The sequence below is a fragment of the Seriola aureovittata genome, chromosome 16 (assembly GCF_021018895.1).
Source record: "Seriola aureovittata isolate HTS-2021-v1 ecotype China chromosome 16, ASM2101889v1, whole genome shotgun sequence".
Taxonomy (NCBI): Eukaryota; Metazoa; Chordata; class Actinopteri; order Carangiformes; family Carangidae; genus Seriola; species Seriola aureovittata.
The window spans coordinates 19,766,329-19,788,845 of NC_079379.1; the positions used below are offsets into that span (position 1 = coordinate 19,766,329).

At 42.3% G+C, this 22,517-nt stretch overlaps 1 protein-coding gene across 5 annotated transcripts in view; it reads left to right on the top strand.

Annotated features, from left to right (window-relative positions):
* The first annotated feature begins 334 nt into the window (after nt 1-334).
* Nucleotides 335-22,517, top strand: part of kiaa1522 (KIAA1522 ortholog) — a 33,482-nt gene continuing 11,299 nt past the window's right edge. For 2 of the 5 annotated variants that reach the window (XM_056399897.1, XM_056399901.1), the window contains exons 1-2: nt 335-755; nt 1,418-1,823. In XM_056399897.1, coding sequence (XP_056255872.1) covers nt 1,592-1,823 — 232 coding nt within the window. In that variant the 5' untranslated portion in view covers nt 335-755; nt 1,418-1,591. Of the gene's footprint in view, nt 756-1,104; nt 1,241-1,353; nt 1,824-9,795; nt 10,342-22,517 lie in introns of those variants that run through there. The other 3 variants (XM_056399899.1, XM_056399900.1, XM_056399902.1) reach the window with 3 other exon arrangements.

Consider the following 22,517-nt stretch of genomic DNA (forward strand, 5'->3'; position numbering starts at 1 on the left):
GTGTGTGTGTGTTATTTTTAACAAGGGGTGTTGGGTTTCCACCTGGCTACATAGTGACAGGAAAGAGCCACTCCCTTTTTATATACAGAAAGAGCTGAACCTCTTCACCTTTGCCAGACCACCTTCAAACACTGGACTCTACAGTAGTTTTCCAGGAAACTTTGCCATCAGATTTGCTTTTTAAGATTTTTTCTTCAAGAGCAAAAGAAATCCACCTGTACCCTCTGTGAAAACCACACAAGAATAACACCAGGCTTGTTGTCTTGTATTGCCTTATAATATGGATACACTGATCCAAGGAGTGTATTTTTCTTTCCTAGCTGCCATGATGATTCGTGACCCAGGGGTTCCCCTCCTGAGGGAGACTGGGATGACTGCACCTGATCCCCGGAAAGGAGGCTAGGAGAAAATATAAAAGGAAAGCCAACTGTATGACAAGAAACTACCAATGACTTGTGCAGGTCAAGTAAAGGACTCAACACTGAAGCTAAAATACTAAATCCCAGCTGTTTGGAGCTAGCCAGCACTGAAATGGAGTACCTAACTCCTAACAGCACTGTGAGAGGTGGGAGGAGAGGCTGGCTCTCATACAGAGGGAGGGACTGACTGTTCAGAGAGCATGGAGCTTCATTCACTCTGCTAAACACACACATGCACACACACATACATACACACACACACACACATGCTCCGCAAGGCTGTTCTCAGGCTGAGAGAAAAGAGGGGAGCGGAGGAGACGACAGCACGTTTTCCGAGTAAGTTGTATACATGTCTCACCGTTTCACGGCACGTATTTTGCATTGTTTGTGAGTTGGGCAACATGTAGAGAAATTGCTTGTGTTCATCAGCGTTCTTTGTCTGTATGTCTTTACAAAGTAAAAAGTATGCATTCAAAGTATTTTCCACTGCTAGTTTTATTGAATTAAGCTTCTTTCTCTTCTCTAACTCACCCATACAAACTTTTCTGCTGATGTGAACCACATGTCACACATGCATGAACACACACACACACACACACACACACATACATAGACGCTGCAGAGGTCCAGTTCTCCTCCCTGGGGCTTCTTCTCTACAAGCACAAAAATGAGAGAATAGGAAGAGGGAAAGTTGGGGCGGACAAGTAAAGGGAAAACTTTAGTAGGACAATGTGGGAACGCTCTTGATCTTGATACATTGTTAACAGTTATTCTCACAATATTTCACCATTTTTTACCTTTTTATTTTGTAATACTCCTTTGTGAGTTTGACTTATTCCAGTTAATCTCCCTGTTCTAATTAGTCTGCTCTTTTTCATGGTCTTGTTCCTGCTTTCTCATGTAACTCTGTCCTCCCTGTGGCTTTCATTTTCAGCCTTTTTTCTCTCTTTCCATCTCGACCTGTCTCTCTTATTCTGCTGATCTCATTGTTGTCCCAGGTGGTGACAGACAGGAAAAACAGAGACGCTGAGCGAGGCCAAAGAGGGACAGAGGGGTTCATCAAACCCTCCGAAGGAAGAGAGATTTCAGATCCTGTAACCTATTTCTGACAGAAGACACACACTGATTTAAGGGGAGGTACTGGGCCTTAGCTCCCAGGACCAACCTCCAGGATGTCCCGGAGGAGGTCCACAGGTGACCTGGTGCCCAGGGACATCACTGAGATCTTAGCCCGGGAAGCGAGGGCTCAGCGTGGGCAGAGGAAGCCGGGAAGCTCCTTGGGGCAGGCCTTCAACTGGTTAAAGGGGAGCCGGAAGAAGAAGAGCATCGGCAATGGAATGAACCGAACTGGTACTGGTGTGACGGATGCCAAACTGGGACTTCAGAACCATGATCCTGCTAAAGGTGAGTGATCATGGCGTTATACTATACTAGACAAAACAAGAATCTCACTAAAGAATTGTCAAGACTTTTGCACATTTACAATAATCTTTAAACATAAAAGGGCCATTAAAAGTTGAGTGTATGAAATGAGTTTAAATAGCAGCTAATGAAAGAAATTTAAATTGATTGTATTCATGAAAACAAAAATCATATTTTAACTCTAAATCCGAACTAATAAAAGTTCATTGTTTTGGTTTTATTGTACACTCGCATTTTACTGTTATGGCTCTCTCTCACTGCCCTCATGAACCCCATTTGTAGCCACAGTAGGCAGCTGTTTTCAGCAAAGGAAGTCACTGTACACCACTTATCCAGAGCCAGTCAACAGGCAGACAAATTTAGCGACCAGGTGGTGAGCATAGTGGAGCACCACCCTCATGTGATGGTGGAGATGTAAAAAGAGCTAAAAGGAGCAAAAAAGAAGCTAAAATTCACGAGGCGGCCAGAAGCATAACTCAGAATTAATGATATTGTTGCCCCTTGTCAGCCGGAGGTTCAAACAGGCAAGTGTTAGGTTCTACATTTGCCATAACAGCTAATTGTTGTGTTCACAGCTTATTGTGCTGCCCCCAAGTGGCCAAAATATCTACTAATGTGGGTTTATAAAAAAGCAGTCAATGAGAGCTTCTGTCTCTGATAAAGTGGGACATACAAGTTTTGTCAAGGTTCAGATTAGTTGCTGATCAGCATTTTGAAGCCATGGGTTGCTTGTTTGGCAACTCTGCCGTGTAATTCTGTCTTGTTTTGTCTGTCACAATCACAGACTGTGTGGTCACGAAGTTTCAGAGAAATGTGTGGGCTTTTGGATTAAGATGGAAAGTTAAGAGAGATTTAGTTATCGTCAAGACATCAGTCTGTACGTCTATAACCTGGAAGTTGTGACACGCACATACACACACGTAGACTGACACAGGGGTTTAATCCCCTTTTTCTGTTTACTGATGCGTTTGCTTGGTCGGCAGCACAGAGATTACCCACAGTCCCCATTTCCTGTTTTTGTTCCACCTCTAAAGCCATCCCTTTCTCTTCTGTCATTGTATGTGTGTGCATGTGTGTGTGTGTGTTACTGTAGTAACTATCCAACAACTCTTGGAAATCCAGATTCACAATCTTTTCAGACCTTTTTTTGGCCGGTTTCCTGTGTGGTTTTTGCGCTTGTTCCGACGAAAAGGGACTTCCATGATCCCTTATTATGAGAACTATGAACACTGGACGGGCAACACAGACAGTGACTCTATTTGAAACCAAAGATTAACAAGTAGTAGGGCTGATAATTCCCCAGCAGAGAATGTGGTCAAAGGCTGATGGTAAGAATGTGTGGGAACCATTTTTTTGGCATTTTGATTTTCCCATTTTAAGACTGAAGAGGACCACAGTCAAACATGTCCAAGAAACAGATCAGAGAACATCCAGCTAGGCCAGGAGCTGCAGCTTGAAAAGTGACCAAGACATAGTCTGCTTATTCTCTGTATTCGCTAAGTGTTTTACAGCAGTTTCAATGGTGTTTATTTAAAGATAATAAAAAAAAAAAATCTAGCTTTATTTCGTGTCTGTTGACTGACTGTGATTCATCGTGGATCCTTGTGTAACTACAGATGGGTTTACTAGCAGCTGAAAGTTTTATTTTGGAGAGAAGATAGGTGAAATCTGAAAAACAGAAAGTGAAAGTTAGACAGGACGCCCTCTCCTGTTCTGTCTTAATTCTAACAGTATTCCAAAATGCAGCTGTAAATCATGACTGGATCTTGTCAAAGTTAACCTGCTGTCATCACACACAGCAGGTCTGTATAGCCTGGGGAGTCCCATTTTACTTTCACAAAAGCAACAATCATGCAGTTTGACAGAGTGATTTGTTCCTTAATTCACCAACAGGAACAGCTGGTGCTTTCTGTCTCACCTGCGAGTTTGTGTGTGTGTGTGTGTGTGTGTGTGTGTGTGTGTGTGTGTGTGTGTGTGAACAAATTGGTTCACACATTGGATTGTCTTATTTTCTTTGCCATTTTTTCTCTCCTGCAGAGAAAGTGAAGGAAGCCTGTTCTTTTCCCACCAGTAAATAATTGGTGCATTGCACCTTTATTTTCTTCTCACTGCTGTGGTTCATTCTTCCCGAACCCGCTGGGTGACTTTGGAAACTTTACAAGACAAAGCATTAGTCTGTACACACACACACACGGGCGCGCGCGCACACACACACAAACAAACACATGTTCTCATACACATATTCGTCTATATACTTTCAGACCCACATAGGTTTACAAACTGTCCATCCTACACACTGTTAGCACAGGCTCATTTAGATAGAAGGTGTTGGTGAAGTTACTTTGACATTTTCTCCATTTACTAAACAAAATGATAGTTGTGTAGTCGCGTAAAGAAGAGGCCTATTTAGCCTTGTGTTCTTGTACCACTGCACCTTTTTGTTTCTTTGTGACAAACTTGTCGTCATCTGTACACATCTTTGTGTTGTCCCCTCGTGGTTTACTTACATGTTGCTCTTACTGTAATGTCTTTGTTGGCTGATTTAAGTTGGCTGTGTCATCCCTGCATGACTGGCTCCTCTGTGATCCAGCAGTCAGTGGTCCAGCTCTGCCAGCCAGCTATATTTTACTGAGATTCCCCTCCTGTAAAAAAAAAAAATAGTCTTTGATGTGCTGAATTCCTGGGAGCTGTGTATTACAGTGGTGTGTGTGTGTGTGTGTGTGTGTGTGTGTGTCAAGGTCTGTTTGCGTGCGTGTGCGTGTGTGAGTGCGAGTGCGTGGCAGCCTGGATGCCAGATTGGGCCTAGAGTTATGCGATGAAGAGGAGAGATTACAACGAATGACAAAGCCCCATTCAGCCTTGAGAGGACTCTTAGAGAACAGTCTCTCAATGCTTTTTTAATTAGAGCGACTTCAGAGCACACACACACACACACACACACACACACACATACAAACACGCATCTTTTTTTCTCTGTCTCAGGTTTTTCAGTCCTTGCTTATTCATTACCACATATTACTGTTTTTGATTTGCTTCTCGGATTGCTTAACATCCTCTGTTCAGCACCAGTGTGGGAGTGTTGGTCTTCACTGCTTATTATTGTGTAATCAGTGTGTGTTTATGGTTGTTGTGTGGACGTCTGCGGAGCTGTGTGTGACCGAGTGCTACCCGGTATCAGAGGGTATCTCTGTTTGTGTGTGTGTGTCAACGTCATATTGCTGGGCTTAAGGCGGCGCCATCCCAACACTAGCACTCATTACATCACCTCCACACACACACACACACACACACACACACACACAAGGGCGTATAGAGCCTCTGCAACTACCTGCTTTGTCCAGCACAGCCCATCTTTGGCTGGCTGTTTGAGCGGTGAGGTCATTGTGCGCAATCCCTGGGATGCCGCGCGTGTGTCTGTGTGTGTAGTCATTGTATTCTACATGTGTGAAGCCATGTGTGTCTGCAGAGAATACTGTTTACTGTCTCATAAATGCAGATCTTGTAAATCTGTTTGTTATGGATCCCATTGTTTGCTTGATTTTCTCTAAGTGTGTGTGTGTGTGTGGGGGGGGGGGGGGGGGGGGGGGGCTGCCACATCACAAAATTCAGTTAGGGTGTGTAGATTCACAAACTACAGTGCAGATTACAGACCTGGCAAAGTAATTGAGGAGCAAACATCTTATTACACAGAGAACATTGTATACAGCCTGAGCTCTATTACAGGCCACAACTCAAGTCTACTTTAATACAGCAGGGAGTGAGTGGAGGGCAAGGAAAGGCATGCAGCAGAGAGGGAGGAGTGTGAAAGTTTAATGCAACCCCTGCGAACATCACTCACCACACACACACACACACACACACAACACACACACACACACACACACACACACACTTTGATGAGCGAGGTAATTTTACCTGGGTAAGCAGATACCTCCAAACCCTCATCCATCACCGCAGACCTGAAGCCACGCCGGTGAGGTAAACGTCTCTCAGGCAACGGCATTGTGAGGAGCGTGTTGCTGTGGCAGCAGTACCGTGAGGCAACAATAGGGCCCGACTGTGATGTCGGAGTGAAACATTAATCGTCTTTCAGGTCACGTTTAACACGAGGATTTACAGTAAAGTAGCACACAGAAAGAAACAGAAAGAAAGAACAGGAACGCATAATAAGAATGGAAGTCACAGCATCTGCATTGTAGCTTATAGGATATTATTCATTGTTTAGAATAATATTTTTAATATGATTTTACTATCGTCTTTAGAGCATCATGCACACATGCTGTTCAGTCAAGCCCATACAAATTACATGTATTATAGACACTTATGTAGTCTTGTAATCAAAATCAGAATCCTTTTTTAAATGTATTGTTTATGGAATAAGAGCTAATGGGTTGTTTTATAGGAAATGGACTGTGTTTGATGTGGCGGGGAAGCAGCTGGAAGACATCAGTGTGGGACTGAGGGAGTGGGAGTCTGTATACACAGGGATGATCAACTGATTTACCCTCGACTGTGTGTGTGTGTGTGTGTGTGTGTGTATGTATGTGAGGCTCCTGTTATGTAACGTTTTGTAATAGATACACCTGTTGAACAATGTTTACCTGATCCAGCTGCGTGTTCTGTCTTTGGGAGGTTTTTTTCTCCAAAGAGAAGAATAGACCAGACGATGACAAAGCAACTCAGGAATCCAGTCAGTCTTGAGTTAAGTGAAATTTCGAGCCATATATGTTCTGATAACTTGAGCTTGAGCTCGAGCTTGAGCTGACCGGTGTCCCTTTATCTCATGTTTGTTTCTGATTTAAGCTGCAGCTCCATATTATGATTGATCATCTGGCAGACCTAACTAACTCTCAAACTCACACAAAAATATTCAATTTGCTCACACTTAAGAAGCTGGAACCGACAGAAGTTTCACATTTTAACTTTACAAAAAGGCTGAAATTATGAATCAATTATCAAAATACTGTAGTTGCCTATCAATTGTTTTTGGATCAACTAAGTGATTAATCAACTAATCATTAAATCCCTGAACAACTGAAATTCTGAACACCTGTATCAACTTTTAACCATAACACAATAGATTAATTAATAAAAATGGAACATAGTCTTTTACACTGACCGGTCGATATGAAATAATAACATACAATTCAGCTTGTAGTTTTGCAACCGCATATATATCTTTTCGTGTACATGGAAATTAATGAATTAACGAGTCCTAACATTTTTAATTTTTTACTCTTCAGTTTGGCCTTTTCCATTATTGAGCAAATATAATCGGAATAAAACTAACTAGGAGGACACACAGATTAAAATATGCTGCAACAACAAAACTCTTTGCATTTTGAAAACACACATACACACTCACGCAAAGGGCAGATAAACAGAAATAACCTGCAGTTTTATGACTCATTACTTTCCTTGCCTGTAGATGGCGAACCTGGGCATTTTTTACATCTGCATCTGCTTTTCTTGCCAGTAGGTGCTGCAGGTTAGACTGAACTGAAACTGCTGCTCTGCAATTGGATGTTAGTGACCGGGCATGGTATCGAGTGCTTTGAATCAATGCCACTTTATGTCCTTAGGTTCTTTTCTATTGTGATGGCAGAGTCTTGCCACAAGATGGGAGTGCTTGGCTGATGTTTGCAGATTTAGTGAATGTGAGGATTTATCTGTGAAGACGTACCAAGGCTAATACATCCCATCAAGGTCATATCAGTCAATCTATAATCACTGCTACTATTTTACTAATGGAGCTGTTTTAAACAGATGTCCTACTTCAGGCCATTAGTATCAGACCTCCTTAGTCTCAGATACACACACACCAATAAAAGTACACCCAGAGACATTTAGAAAGGTTTATTCCCTTTTCTTGCTTCCCTGGTGATGGTCACCCTGACAACCACTTTCTCTGACGACTCTTCCCCGACAACGGCATTCCTCTACACTGATGTCCTTTAATGTACGCATGTGCGCACACACACACACACAGAGACCGACTCTTTGAGTCCTTTGAGTTCCCTGCAGCTGTCAAAACCTAAAATCTCTCTCGACGGTGACACGCACTTTGATCACACTCAAATTTAAATGTATCTAGGGCATGTTTGGCACGGCACATTGCAGCTCGTAGGTGAAGGCAGGGTATAGAGCGCTCAACACACACAAGACACTCACACACAATCTAAGTGCACTCCATGACAGATGAGATAGCGAGCTCAGAGTACTCGAGCACAAATGTACTGGGTGTGGTTCTGTTGGGGCTGCATTAAGAGGCATCATCTCTCTTTGAGCAGTTTATTGCAGATCGTTTTACACTTTGCTTGAGTGACATCATAGTCTTACATCTTTCTCTGTCTCTCACACGGATGCGTTCATACACGTACTGTCACTGTAAGCATTCACATTCATATTTGGAAAGACCCAGTAACTTCTCCTGCTCTGAAGGCACCGAATCGATTCTCTTTTATAGTAAAAACGACAGGGGATTATAAATTATTCGTCCAGCAGCCTAGCAGCTCTCCCCTTCCTAACTGCCCCCCCCCCCAGTCAGTAAATCTGCTTTTTATTGGAGTGCTTTATATTTTCCAGCAGTTCTCTACACATCAGAGGGGTGGGAAGAAACATGAGCAGGGTGACCATGATGAGGAGTACATGGTTTCATTTCCTTACTCCTCATCACCACACTCCCTTCCTTCTTCCATTTTTGTCCAATATGGAATCTCAGTTTCACATGATATGGATCATACCATTTCTCCTCTTCCATACGTCTCCCACTGACCTCTTTCTGGATGGCTGCTATCGATCCACGAGCTCCTGGTGTGGTGTCACCGACACTGAGTGATGGCAACGGTCTTGATATCATCAGTGTGGGACATCCCCTGCCAAGCCATCGTGTTATTCAGGCACTGTTCAACACTGTACATTTTTAGGGATGTGGGGGAGGATGCAGAGGGAAACAGAACAGAAGGAACGAGGAAGATGATGAGTTACAGTAAAGACGAAGGGGTTCTTGGCACTTTTGCTGGCTATATCTGCTTCCTCATATTAGCTCACTGTTGTCTCCCATTGCTGTGATATTGCTCTGTTTAACATAAATGATGTTGATACTCTGGAGTTTCCCCAGCATCTCCGTTTTTGTAACATCTGGCTCCTCATCTGTACTCCCCTCTAAGCATAGCTGGAATGTTCTCATCTCAAAACAAGCTTTGATCTGTCCGACTAGTGGACTGGCATATATCCCGCTCTTTATAGTTTTTATGTGTATGTGTGTAGTCATATGTGTGTGTGTGTGTGTGTGTGTGTGTGTGTGTGTGTGTGTGTGTATGTGTGTGTGTGTGTTGTGAGGAGTTTCAAAAGGTGGCAGACAGCAGATCTGCACCAGTAAAGATCAGCTGAATTATTGAGCAACCCTTCGCCGTTTGTAGTTTCCACTCTTACCTGTATCTCAGTTTTTATTCTTGCTCTTTATTACTCATTCCGGCGCATAGACACCACTTCTATATACTGCTCTCTTCTCATAAGCGGCTGTCAGTGTGTGTGTGTAACTGTGACAGAGGAATCTGTGTTTTCTCCATCAACACATCGTGTTGACAGGATCTGTCGTCTGAACTTATAATGGTTTGCAATAAAGACGACTGATCACTGCTCACTGAAAGAGAAAATCAGGGGGAGCACAGAACTGAAGTTTGCTGTTAACCACTGGAGAACCGTGTGTGAATCAATTGATGAGAATATGATGATGAAGATAAGTGTGTGTTTGTGTATGTTTGTGTATGTTTGTGTTTTTACCCTTCTCCTGAAAATGCTCAGCTGTGTGAATGCTCAGCCTGCATGGGAGCACAGCGATCACAGAGGCAGAGAGTGGGAGGGGCACTTACACACACACACACACACACACACACACACACACACATAACGACACACATACATGCATACGCACACTTGGTAGTGAGCTTGTCAGTGCCGGATGCTGCCGTTGCTTCAGCAGCTGGAGGTACATGATTAGAAGTGTGTCAGCTCGGAGAATAGGACTGATTGGAGTGTTTGTGAGGCATTTTTGTGTTGTGGATCTGTGTGTGTTTGTCACAGCATTTCAGCTGGAGTCTATTTTGTTGTATGGGAATGGTGTCAGTGGGTCTTTAGCGCGTCTACAGTATACCAAGGTGTGTATGTGTGTCAGCAGGACTTTAATCAACAGGAATGATTTGACTACAGGGATTCAGGAGCACGTTATTGAGTTTTACTCTGGGTGGGTTTTCAAGCTGGACAGCGAGGGACTGTGGAAAGATCTCATGAGAAGGAATACAGATGTAATGTTACAGGACGACAAGATGACAGACCCCCTTTAGGGGGCTTCAGGACTGCCCCAGAATGGGGAACAGCGTCCAGAAGAAGAAGAAGGTAGAGACAGAGAAAAACTTCTCTGTGTCCCTGTCCCCGAGCCCTGTCCGCGAAAAACCAAAAGGCTTCTGGCTGTTCGGACGTCCAGACAAACCGAAAACAGGTAAGAGGAGCGCAGGATGTCTGGAGGGGATGTGTTGATGTGTGTTGTCGTAAATGTTCATTTTAAAGTCCTGACTGTTCAGGGAGGATCATTTTATTCTTGCTTGTAAAATTTAACTTGTTTTGAATGTGAGGAGTTTGTGAAGGGATTAGATTGTAGCTGACTTGCGTGTGTGTGTGTGTGTGTGTGTGTGTGAGATAGTGGGGTCATGTGCATGTGAATTAGTTCCTACAGTAAGCTTTTTGGGTGCAAAGTGACAATATTGCAATGCTGACTTTCCCTTAGTCAGCTTCAAGGCTTCCTGCTTATTGCACAGCTGTGCAGAACAGGGTTGTGTGTGTTCATGTGTGGGAAAGAGAGATTTTTTTTATCCTTCTTGCTGTTCTGGTGATTTGTTTCTCCTGCTGATAGATGAGAAGGTCAACAGAGGGTTTTAATTGAAGACACAGTCTGAATTCGCCCCCAAACCACCATCCACCTTAATGCCACAGTGTGTATATACTATGTGTTTGTGTGTGTTTGTGTTTGGGGGGGGGGTTATTTTATGACTCTGTTGTTATTGCCAGACCACTATACCTGCAGTGGAAAACAGAGCTTAGCTTGTCCCATGTTGATCATTGTCTCTGTTAAATGTCCCTGAAGCAGCTAAAACCCACCTGAATAACAGGTTTAACACAAGCTCACAGTGACAGAGACAGATTGTCAGATAATGTTCTGCCGCTGAGATTTTTCTCTCACAAGGCTGCTGTGGATTTTATTTTCTTTTTCTGAGGTGCTGTTTTCTCTTTCCTGTTCTCTGCCTGCATCCTTCTTTTTGTTGTTGTGTATCATCTTTTTCCCGCTTTGGTTTACTGACAAAATACTTTCAATTTTGAGTTCAAACACTTGAGTCAGTGTGGCAAAGTTTTGAAAAAAATATGTCCATGTCAGCCAATATTTGTAAACAAAATTTGATGTCTAAAGACTTTTGATAAAGCAGATGCTGATGGAGCAGTTTGTCCACCGCAAACCTGCCACACATGTTTGTCGCCTCTTTCCGTATATGGCTGTCATGGTTAGATGGCCATCAGTGGGAGATGGTGCATTAGAATATTACCAAGTGCATTTATCTGCTTGTGTCATTAGACGGCATGAAACACTGGCCAGAACAAATCAGCCATGACAATCGGACCACGATGAATCAGGACGTGAAAGACTTTCATTTCGCTTGTTTGTGCAGATGAGAGAAAATGTCTTGATAGTTCAGCTTATGTTTAACCAACATGGCTGAAATTGAACCTTGATGCCACTGGTTACCATAGAAACAGCTGACCCCACTGAACCCTGAAACCCGCATGTTAATGGTGTGGTGGTATGCCATATCAGCAGCCAGTAACTGGGCAATTAGGGAACGTCTCTTATGACAACATGAGGATGGCATTTGTGTGTGTCGGTGTGTGTCTGTCTACATGAGAGATGAACTGTGCTCATAGTAGATAATGACTACGTGTGCGTACAAACACATCTTGATTTGATTTTCTCTCAGGGTGGTCGATGTCTGTGTGGGTTGTGTGTGTGTGCGTGTGTGTGCGTGTGTGTGTGTGTGTGTGTGATCGTCCTCTTCTGTTCTCCTATATTCGCCGCCCTCATTCATGGGGAGTTTATTCAGAAACCTGGGGTGTGAATGCATTCCCACATTCCAGCCAATTTCCTTACGCATGGACACCCATCCAACACACAAACACACAACTTCTCAGGGCAGGACGAAATGAGGCTCAATCCCTTTTTCTTTTAAGATGAGAGTAGCTGTTTCTTTCCACACAACATCCAAACATAAAGCCGGATCAAGTAGGAGAGAAGGGGAGAGAGTGCTTTGCATACATGTTCAGGTTGCTGCCATGTTGATTCAATATTCTTTTGGGTTGACTTCATGTTGGCTTTATTTATATACCAGTAAACCATAGCTAATGGATTAAATCCACAGTAAAGGCAGCAACCACACAGTACATGGTCTCTGTGCTGCAGCAGTGCATGCAGCTTCTAGTTGTAGCAGGCTAATGTAACATGCAGGAGATGAGCTCGGTGAATAGATGCTCACTACGTGCTCCTGAAATATGTGTCATCTCTGTGGCTTTGGCCATGTTCCAATCAAGAAACCTCTCACAACACCTGAGTTGTTGATGTTGTGCACTCCAACACCTCACAGACTGGATGTCACACATGCGCCGCATGGCTTTGTCTGTATTTGTGGTCAAGGTCATCCGTGGGAGTGTGTTTTTGTTCTTCATCTCATGCTTCCCACTGGCTTTTGCTTAGTCACTGACCTCATTCTCATTTTATGGGAGGATATTATCATTGTGATATGCAATATGACCATAAAAATAGATGCTGATAGATTTTCTGTCTGAATTATCTTATGAGTTCAGAAAAATACAAATACACTCTGGATAGATTTTCTCATTGGTGGCTACAATGATGATGCTAGATGCTTTCATTTTTTTCAGTTTGAACTTTGTTTCACTCGACACAGTAACACACATCACTTATCAATGACTGGATGCATTTGTCTGCACACAAACTATTAAAGGACACAATATGCTGAGTAGAGTTGAGATGTTGCCAGCTGAGCCTGAGGGTCACAAAGATGACTATTCATCTGGTGATGTGAGCACTGAGTGGCTACAGTGGACGAGATTAGCTCACTATGAACTCACTTTACTGCATCCACAGGTGGTCAGTGATGCAGAGGGAGTCTCACACACACACACACACACACACACACACACACAAACAGACACACACAGACCCACTTTTGATGTTTTCTGAAATCATGCGATGCAGCTGATGGGTCTCCAGATGTTTCATATTACCTTCTCATAACTGTCCACTCTGCAGGGAGAGCCTCAGCTGGCTTTCATCACTGGATAGTCTGACTCAGTGTGTCTTCGCATTAAAGTAAGACGTCAGAATGATCCATCTAATAAACCAATATTACTACTAACCAGAAATATCAGGACATGTTATTGAAATCACGCCCTCCTTCCCCTGGCTTTCCCCTTTATCGCATTCCTCTGCGCTTCAGTCCACTCCGCTTCCTCTCCTTTATCGCCTTGACCTTGGAATTGTCGGCCTGTTATTTATCTTCAGCATTCCAAAGGTGTGACATTTGCATTTGGACACGGTGAGATTTACGCCAACTTCTGCCTTTGACTGTGAAACATAGAAGAAAAAAAAAAGGGGGCAGTGACGGATTGAGAGGTGAAGAAAAATGAAAATTGATGACAGCATTAGGGCGGGAGAATGGAAAGAAGGTGACTTTAGTTGAGCGAATATAATGGGAAGAGAAGACAAAGACATGAACATGTTGTGTAGGGATGTGTATAATTCGAGAACAAGGCTGGCACCGGATTTGCCTGCCATTTTCATTACGACTGTCTTGTGCAGGGTGTGATATTCCATATTCCATTATCCTGCCGGGTATGGCTCGCATAAGCCTTTTGATTTCCGTAAGCGGGGCTAAGACGCTCTCTTCTTGGTCCTCCTTTGAAGATCCCATTTACTGTGTGCCACTGTCAAAGTCACGGACTCCCCGCAGACAGCTTAGGCAACACACAGTTGGATAAAGGGAGGATGACTTTTCATCTCTGTTATCTATCCCTCCTACGCCTCGCCCCATCTCGTCTTCCAGCCCTGATCTTTTATGTTCTGTTGCTGTTTCTCTCTGTGCATCTCACTGCCATCCTCTGCTTTTCAGGCAGGCAAGCAATAGCTGAACACAAGTGCCTCCATTCCCCCTTCTTTTTCTTTCTTTTCTGCTCCTTTTGAAGCTGAATTTTTTATCACAGAAGACATAACAATAGGACGAATGGAGGAGTGTTTCTTTAACCAACCTCTGCGTTTGTACTTTCCTCTGTTTCCCTTTCTTCTCCATCTACAACTTTCTAATTTTTCTTTTGTCTGTGCTGGAGACTGAGTGCAAAGCCAGTGAAAAACCCTGTCATTCATCACCCCCTTCGTCTCCTTCCTGTGACATTAGGGTTTCTCAAGACCCCAAGGGTAGTGCAGCCTGTCTTGGCTCTGCCTGTTTTAACTGTCGTCGTCAATTTTTCACCTGTAACGTCATGTTCTGGCCTGTTGCACCAAACTGTCACCAGAGTGTTCTTTGCAGATGAAGGGAGATCATTACCTTCTTCCTCTGTCCTGTCCTCTCATGCCCTTTAGGAGCAGGAACTTTTGTTTTCTCCCTTTTAAATGAAAGGACATTTTTGGCAGCATGCAATTGTGGTTAGTCTGCATACTCTTTTCCTAAATGTAGCATGGGGAATTTTTAGTCACTGGATGGCATCTGTTTCATGAACACTTTCAAGTTGGGATCATTCCTTCTAAATGAGCCACAACCCGTTAGCAAGTCTTATGCGTGCGAAAAGAAAGTGTATGTGGAGCGTTTGTAAGTTTGCAATTTTATGACTTTAACCCAAAGTTAAGACCCAAATTTAACTCAGCTGCCACTTGGAAAGAAATCCTGTTTTTCAGCCTTTTCTTAGGAGCAGCGTTGGGTTCATTTGTAATTTTTAGAAATTATATGATTACTACCTTAGTGCAGTAATCCATTCAACACCTTACCATTATAAATCACCTTATTATAACACTTTGCTTAATTAAAGCTGCACAATCAACAATTTCATTTAAACAGTGAATCAAATGACTGTCTAATGTGAAAGGCATCACTTGTAGTGACAAGTCAACTCTCCATATTTCCAGAGACTTGATGCATTTTTCAGTTCATTGTTTTGATAATCGCAGTATGATTTTTTATGCATATTGTTTAGCCCTTGTTTACAGCTTTTTGTGCTCCATCTGCGTGGTCAGAAATATCAATAGTTGAAGAAATGGGAATGTTTTCTGCTTTATATATAGACGAGGTGACAAGGTAATGACACTTTTTTTTTGTTTAAGTTAGTTAAGTATTGGACTTCATGTTTGAGTAACATTTATTTCAAGTAACATGTCCCCAGAAAACACCGGTTCTGACCGCTCACAAACCATGTTGCTGCTCAAATCTCCTGCAGCTTGATTGCATCAGAGGCTGTATCTCCGTCCTCAGTATAAAAGGACCCAGTGTTTGGATTGCTCTGTAATGGGGCTCAGTCCAGTGGCTTCTTCCTGCATCACCACCTAAATTGAATTAAAGCATCGGACGGACACACACACACACACACACAGACCTGTATGTGACCCTGCTACTCAAAAGTAATTATTTCAACTTTTGGCATGGCTCGAATTTGATGGTTATCATTTTGAAATGAGAACAAACTCGTTGTTTATCGCTCAGGTTATGCTTCGTCACTGTGTCTAATCTGTAATTTGAAACTTGTGACAGTCTTAGCTAAGCAGGTCCTGCCCTGCTGATGGAGAAGAAAGCGATATCAAACCTAAGGTTAAATTCGCTGAAATTAACTTATCCAACCATAAAGGGGGCTTTTACTTTTCTTCTGGCTCTGATGAAAATAAATCTGGTTTGATAAGCCGTTGTAATCACTGTCTGATTTATTTTCTGTCTGGGGTTTGAAAGCCAGGACTGAAACCAATATTTTTGGATGAACTTTAACCATAAAATCAGGAATGATTACCACAACTTGACCAATAACAAAATAATTATTATTCTAATTAAAGCTGTTCGGTTATTCCCCCAAAAACGTATCTTTATCAACATGAAAAGGCCTCAGAATCAACATTTTGGTCCATTGCAGGACACTAAAATTCTCGCTTGAGTCCCATGATTTGACACTGAAATTTTTCAGGTATATTAGCATGTCTCAGTGAAGCTTTTGTATGTCACGTGGAAATGCACCAGAAAGGACAAACAATGAAACACAGGCCCAAAAGTTTCAGTGTCGCACACAGTGTGGGAACTTTGACTTCTTTGAGTTTCACACAGTTTTCTGCTTTGAATTCCCAGATGTTCACAAACACTCTTCTCTTTTTGTGCAGCCTCACTGTTAATTTAAATTGTGCACAGTTTTGTTTTTCACAACTACAAATCTTTTCTACTCAACTCAAATTTTTGTTGTCAGCAAATCAAATACAAAGCATGATATACAAACACTGTTTTTCTGAACATCATTTTGCAAGCCCCGCAGAACCTCCCTTATATAACAGAACGCTCACTCTAAAGCTACTTCTGTTTTGTCTGACGTTTCGTAGTGTTTGCCTGTAGATGGAGAGTAGCTAGTAGCTAAATCTGCAAGTTCTTTAAGATTAATACCTTTTGCAAATGGTTGCTGGCAAATAAATCTAATGATACATATATAGAGTCAATCAGTGTAATACTTTAGGGATTTTAGCCAGCCAAACAATCATTAAAGTCAACAACTTGAGTTATGTCATCTCACTGGTGTCAAGAGACCTTGGACTCATGTTGGTGAAGAGGTTACACTGGGGAGCTGAGTATCTGTGCCAAGCAGATGGTGTCGAGCCGGCGCCAGCCTCGGCCTCCTTTTGTACTTCAACATTTGGCAGCACGTTTACTCAAACACGCTGTCGTCTTTTCACGCGGATTTACAAGTGTTTTCAAACTGATTCAGTCAAAATGATTTCAAGTTGTTTACGAAGGAGAAGCTTAGTTCCTTGGCCGTGCATAATGGGATTTCACTGAGGAAGAGTGATGAGGAAGAGCGTGTTTCTGCGACACTAATGAAGCCACACAATTGGCAGAATGAGTTGTTGTTTTCTGTGGGCAAGAGGCGCATGCACGACCTGACATGCACGCTCTCACAACACTCATTTGCTTTCACTCACTTACACACATTGTAGCACTTATAGTGCATACTTTCACTGCCTGTGCATTTATGTGTGTGTGTGTGTGTGTGTGTGTGTGTGTGTTACATGTGTGGCGTGTATTGAAAACAGGCTACATCTGTTCAAGCCTAATGTGTCTGGCGTGATTTGGATGACGCACAGTCAAATGAACTTAAAGTTGTCAGTCTCCTCACTCGTATCTCACAGCTCAGTACTCAGGACGTCAGCACTTGTTTTTCTTTTTCATCTCTTTTTCAACTCTGCTCCCTCTCGTCTCATAAGCTCACTCGATGATGATGATGATGATGATGATGATGATGATGAAAAGCATCAACATTTCCGTAGTGACGGAGCGAGCGCTTCATCCTGAATGCATACTTTGCATTGTTAAATGGCTTCTATATCCATTCCTCTGGGTCACAGCAGTTGGTGGCTGAATCAGAGGCAATTAATCCATTATAGTAGACAGAGTCCATGTACAGAAAAGAACAAGGGTCGTTTGTCTCACAGAAAAGTCAATGTCTGGAAATCTTTACAATCTCTTTAACTCCCAGTGGAGGATGGGAGCATAAAATGGTGTAAGTGACATTTTGGTTGCAAGGACAGTGAACTACAGACATACATTCTGATTCTCTAACGAGACCAGACTGTGACATTTTGATTTTTGTCATTATTGCAATTCAAAAAAGGTCAAGGAGGTTGGGAGTCTTTACAGCTGCTAACCGTTAAAGAATTTTTTTTCCTGTTAAATAGATGTCTTCATCTCAGTGGCAGTTTTATGGTGATAATTCAGGCCTCGTGGATCTTCGTATGTGACAGTGCAGATATACTATCTTGTGGTTTGTCATGTAGCATTGCAAGACTTTTTGATAATAGGACAGATTGGCAAATCTATGAAACCACTGATTTGTACAGTAAGTGCAAGTTAGTTATTACAAATTTTGTTTGTTTTTTTTTTTTGTTTGAAAAAAGCAATTGTGTTTAAAATCTGGGTTTTTTTTAAGGCAACAATCTGCCACTGAGATAATTTGATTCCCTAAAACAAATATTCTGACCCCAAATATGAAGCTACAGGCAGGAGAGAACAGAAGACATGACCCCCGTAAAACCACAACTTTTCATTTTTACATTTAAATATTTCTAGGAATTAAACACACAAGATATAATGTGTTATGAGTCGCATTTAAAGGTGATGGTGGATGGATTTTGTTACTTTGGGACAAAGGTAGGTAAGCTGTTTCCCCCTCTCTGGTCATAATGCTAAGGTAAGCTAAAGGGCTGCTGACTCTAGCGTCAGTCTTCTCATCTAACCTTCGTCAGCAAAGTGAACAAGCAAATTTCCAAAAATTACTTCTTTACCTGATATTAGCCCATGCTGTGACTTATTGCAGAACTTAAATATAGGACTGTACGTCTCAAGAAATTGTTTAACATGCATTTTCTGCTGAGACTGTCCTTGTGTGTTTGAAGTTTGCTTCAGTCCAAACCAGCCGACAAAGGTCCGACAAAGGAATCAGACTTGAGGGCATCTGGCCTGTCCGGTCCTGTCCTGTCCTGTCCTGTCCTGCTCGGAGATGAGTCTGTGCGGAAGCTGGAGGTCTCTCATTAACTCATCAGTCATACTAAATGAGACGATTCACCATTAGGGAGACATGGCCTCAAATAACCTGCAGAACCTGCGCTTTTTTCTTTTTTTTTCTATTTTCAGATGTTGCCCTTTGGACTTCATATCTGCTTGTAGTACAAAAAACACCTTTACAAACTATTTTGTGTAGTATAAACACAAAATAGTTGGTCAAGTCAATATAACTGCAAAAACAGAATCTGTCTCTGTGACTCTACATTGGAAACACATACTAAATAAGTTAAGACACTTGTACTCTGTCTGCTCTCAGGGTGGTTTTGTCTGGAGGCTTTTGCATCTCTCTATACCCTCTAATTTTCCTGGGTCACCCAGGCAACTCCTATGCTCACTCCCACACACCAATTGGCAGCAAATAGATTTATTATCTTGTAGATTAATGTATTGAACAGGAGGTCATCTGTGTCTCCACTCTGAGGCATTCATATCTGTATCAGTGTTTACAGAGCTTTCAATTTGGCTCTCAAAAAAAGCTTTTAAGTTGGAACGACAAGCAGCAAAAACAGCTCATCCTCCTTCAGGAAAAATACCCACAATCCCCTTATCAGGTTGAAAGAGAGAGAACGGGGTGGGGGGTGGGGGGAACCGAGAGAGGGATAATTACAAACAGAGTGACTGTTGCTATTTTTAAGCACAGTGGGTGCTGCAGCAGCTAAGTTTAGCTCTGTATGTGTATGTGTGCCGATGCAGAGGGTCCTGAAGTGCAGTCAGTCAGCTCGGCTCAGGTTAACAACCTGCTCCAGGTCAGGATTAAGAAGTGCTGCAAATAGAGGATTGATCTCTGCTGAAGTAATGACACACCAGGGCTAGGTTAGGACATATAGTACAATATGATCCATCAAGGAACCATGCTTGCTGGTTTAGTTTAGATTATGCAGAATGCAGTGGTGTTGTAAACAGCAATGTCAGCTGAACTACTTGTAAACAAACCTGGTATCTGAGTAGTAGTTTGTTAAGTGTACTCTCTGCATTGCACAATGGCACTGCATGACCTGTAATCAGTAGTAGTGTCACTTACTGTACTCTGTGATTTATGTCCTCCTCCTGTCCCATACCTTCCCCTCCTACTCCTTTTCCCATTTCCTCTGCCCTTCTCCTTCAGTCACCTTCCTCATCTATGCTGTCATCTCCCCGCCATCTCCAGGGTCGTGTAGTACAAGTTTTACATTTTGTATGTTTAATTTTTTATGCTCCCTCGACAGCCATCAGCTCTCATCAGATAAGCACAGGGAGGAATGAGCCTAATCTCACAGGTATTATTTACTTGAGAGCAGGCCACCTGAACAGACTGTGAGATATTAACATAACAAAGATACACGAAACATGAAATATTCCACTAGTTATGTACATACAAAGAGGATTGAGGGTTAGGGTTAGGGTTAGGGTTGGGGTTAGGGTTAGTTAGGGTTAGGGTTAATACTACACCACTCAATGTAGGGACGCTCATAACACAAGTCCACCACAGCAGCCATAGAATACAAATCAGGGGAGCAGCAATGAGCTGAATAATGACACCTATGTGTGTGTGTGTGTGTGTGTGTGTGTGTGTGCGTGTGTGTGTACTTGCATGTGTGCTCGTGTGTTTCAGCGATTGGAGGTTTATTGCTGGTCACATTTTAACCCTCTCTTCCTGTTCTCATTGCATCTATCTATACGGATGGAAAGAGAAACTGGGAGAGAACAATATTGCAGCAAAACATAGAAGTCAGTGAACAAAGGCACACCACTGTGTTGGTGGGTAGCCACAATCCTTATATATCTTATAACTTACTCTGTGACATGTTTGGAGTATTGCAGATTATTTTGATTCAATTCCACATACGCTGGCCCGCTGCAGTAAATACTCACTAATCCAAAACAGTGTATTCATCCAGCGCTGACAATAGTCCTTAACAAATGTATTATTTATTAGCTGTTTAGAATTAGAGAATTACTGAGCCTTTAAAAAATTGAAAGTTTATATTTGAAACTTAGAGATTTTTGTCATCCATGCACTGCATCTACCTGGTGAACACATCAATTTTAATCTCGTTTTTTACTTCATAAGCCTGTCCCCGTCTCCCCTTGTGCCTCCATTTTTTTTTTCTTCTAGTGAACCCAGCGTGTACTCATTGAACCACACACCCATTGATACACACACACGATGGCCGTTTTCAAGTGCAACCGGGCGTGAAGTGGAAACCCTGTAACTTCTTATGGTCCAGTGGCGTCTATGCTCACCCGATACTGATGTTGAGGTTATGACAAAGGCAAGAACAGCTCTCTCTCTCTCTCTCTCTCTCTCTCTCTCTCTCTCTCTCTCTCTCGCTCTCTCTCTCTCGCTCTCTCTCTCTCTCCCTCTGCTTAGCTCCTTCCTCTTCTGTACAGCAAATGAGAGGGTGAGCTGAGGACATGAGATGAGCTAATACTCGCCGTGTGGTCACGCTATCACATTTTCCAATAAGTGTGTTTGTGTATTAGCGTCATGGTTTAGGGCTGCTCAGTCCACTGGGAGTTATATTTTACATTTAGCTGCTTTTTGTCCAGTATCAGTACAAGCCGACCGTGTGTATCCTAAACATCCTCATCAGATGACCTGCTGTTTTTGCAGTCTCATACTTGCAGAGACAAGAGTCAGAGTTGATGCAGCACTCTCTAGTGGAGCAAGAAGTTATATGGGTGTGTACAATGAATGACAGTGTTGATATAGATCAACTTGTCTATGTGATCTCTCCTGAGAGAGATGAGGTCTGTCTTTGTCTCCGGTGGAAAAACTGCTATATTTACCTTTTATTAAATATGTCAGTCAGTCTTTGTTTCGTTATCTTCTAACTGACTCACTTATGTCCCACATTTCTTCCTTCAAATGAATAGGTGTGGTGGGTCACTTTGTCTTGAAGAGCTGCTAACTGCAAATGAATGAATTGTTGGTTTGAGAAAAAATAAATCTGATGACGTCATCGGGGTTGTCTCGGCTCGGGCTTGAGACTTCAATTGTTAAACAGAAGTCCTGCATTAAAAATCGCAGGCGTGAGTTTTCAAAGAAGTGGACATCATGGAGGCTTTAGGCGCTTTAACAAGAATTTCAGTTGAGTTTCATTAGGAGAATTATAGTTTTTTAACTTGACCCACACATGGGACTAAAAGTAAATATATATCTGCCTCTGCTTTTCTGACTTTGACTATTCTCTTTTTTGAATGTGTCTCTTGTGAGTCCCTCAAGTTTATGGGAGTGCATTATGGTTGGGAAGTTTTTGTGTGCTGCGTCTGAAGAAAGAAAAATAAAGTAAACACTACCACATCCAGTTTAAATTTAGTTACACAACAGATTCCAGACAATCCACAACATGAGATGTAAATCAGTAAAAAAGAATGGCACATCAGATCGTTACAGTTATTTTTGAATGTGGCTCTAACTAATGAGCCGAAATGCTTTTTGGTCTTTGACATTTTAACAAGTGAGTGTGTTGGCTGTTTGAACTCTGATTGTTCTTCAACAGGCTGTTTGACCTGCTAACAAGTCCAGCAGTCTGACTCAGTTGATTTATGATATTATCTTTGTGGAGTTAGACAAATTATTATCCCTTAAAATGCCAAGCTGTTTGATTTTAAATTGTTTAAAAAGGAACTGAATATTTGTTTTGTTTTTTTTGGGTTAAAGTGTGAGTTTGGGGAATCTACATGAGCGAGAAGTTAGCATATATAACTTTCCTCTATTGTACTGCACTCTGTTTATGCATATTTTGCTTATGCAGTGGAATGGTGTGTTGTGTGCACC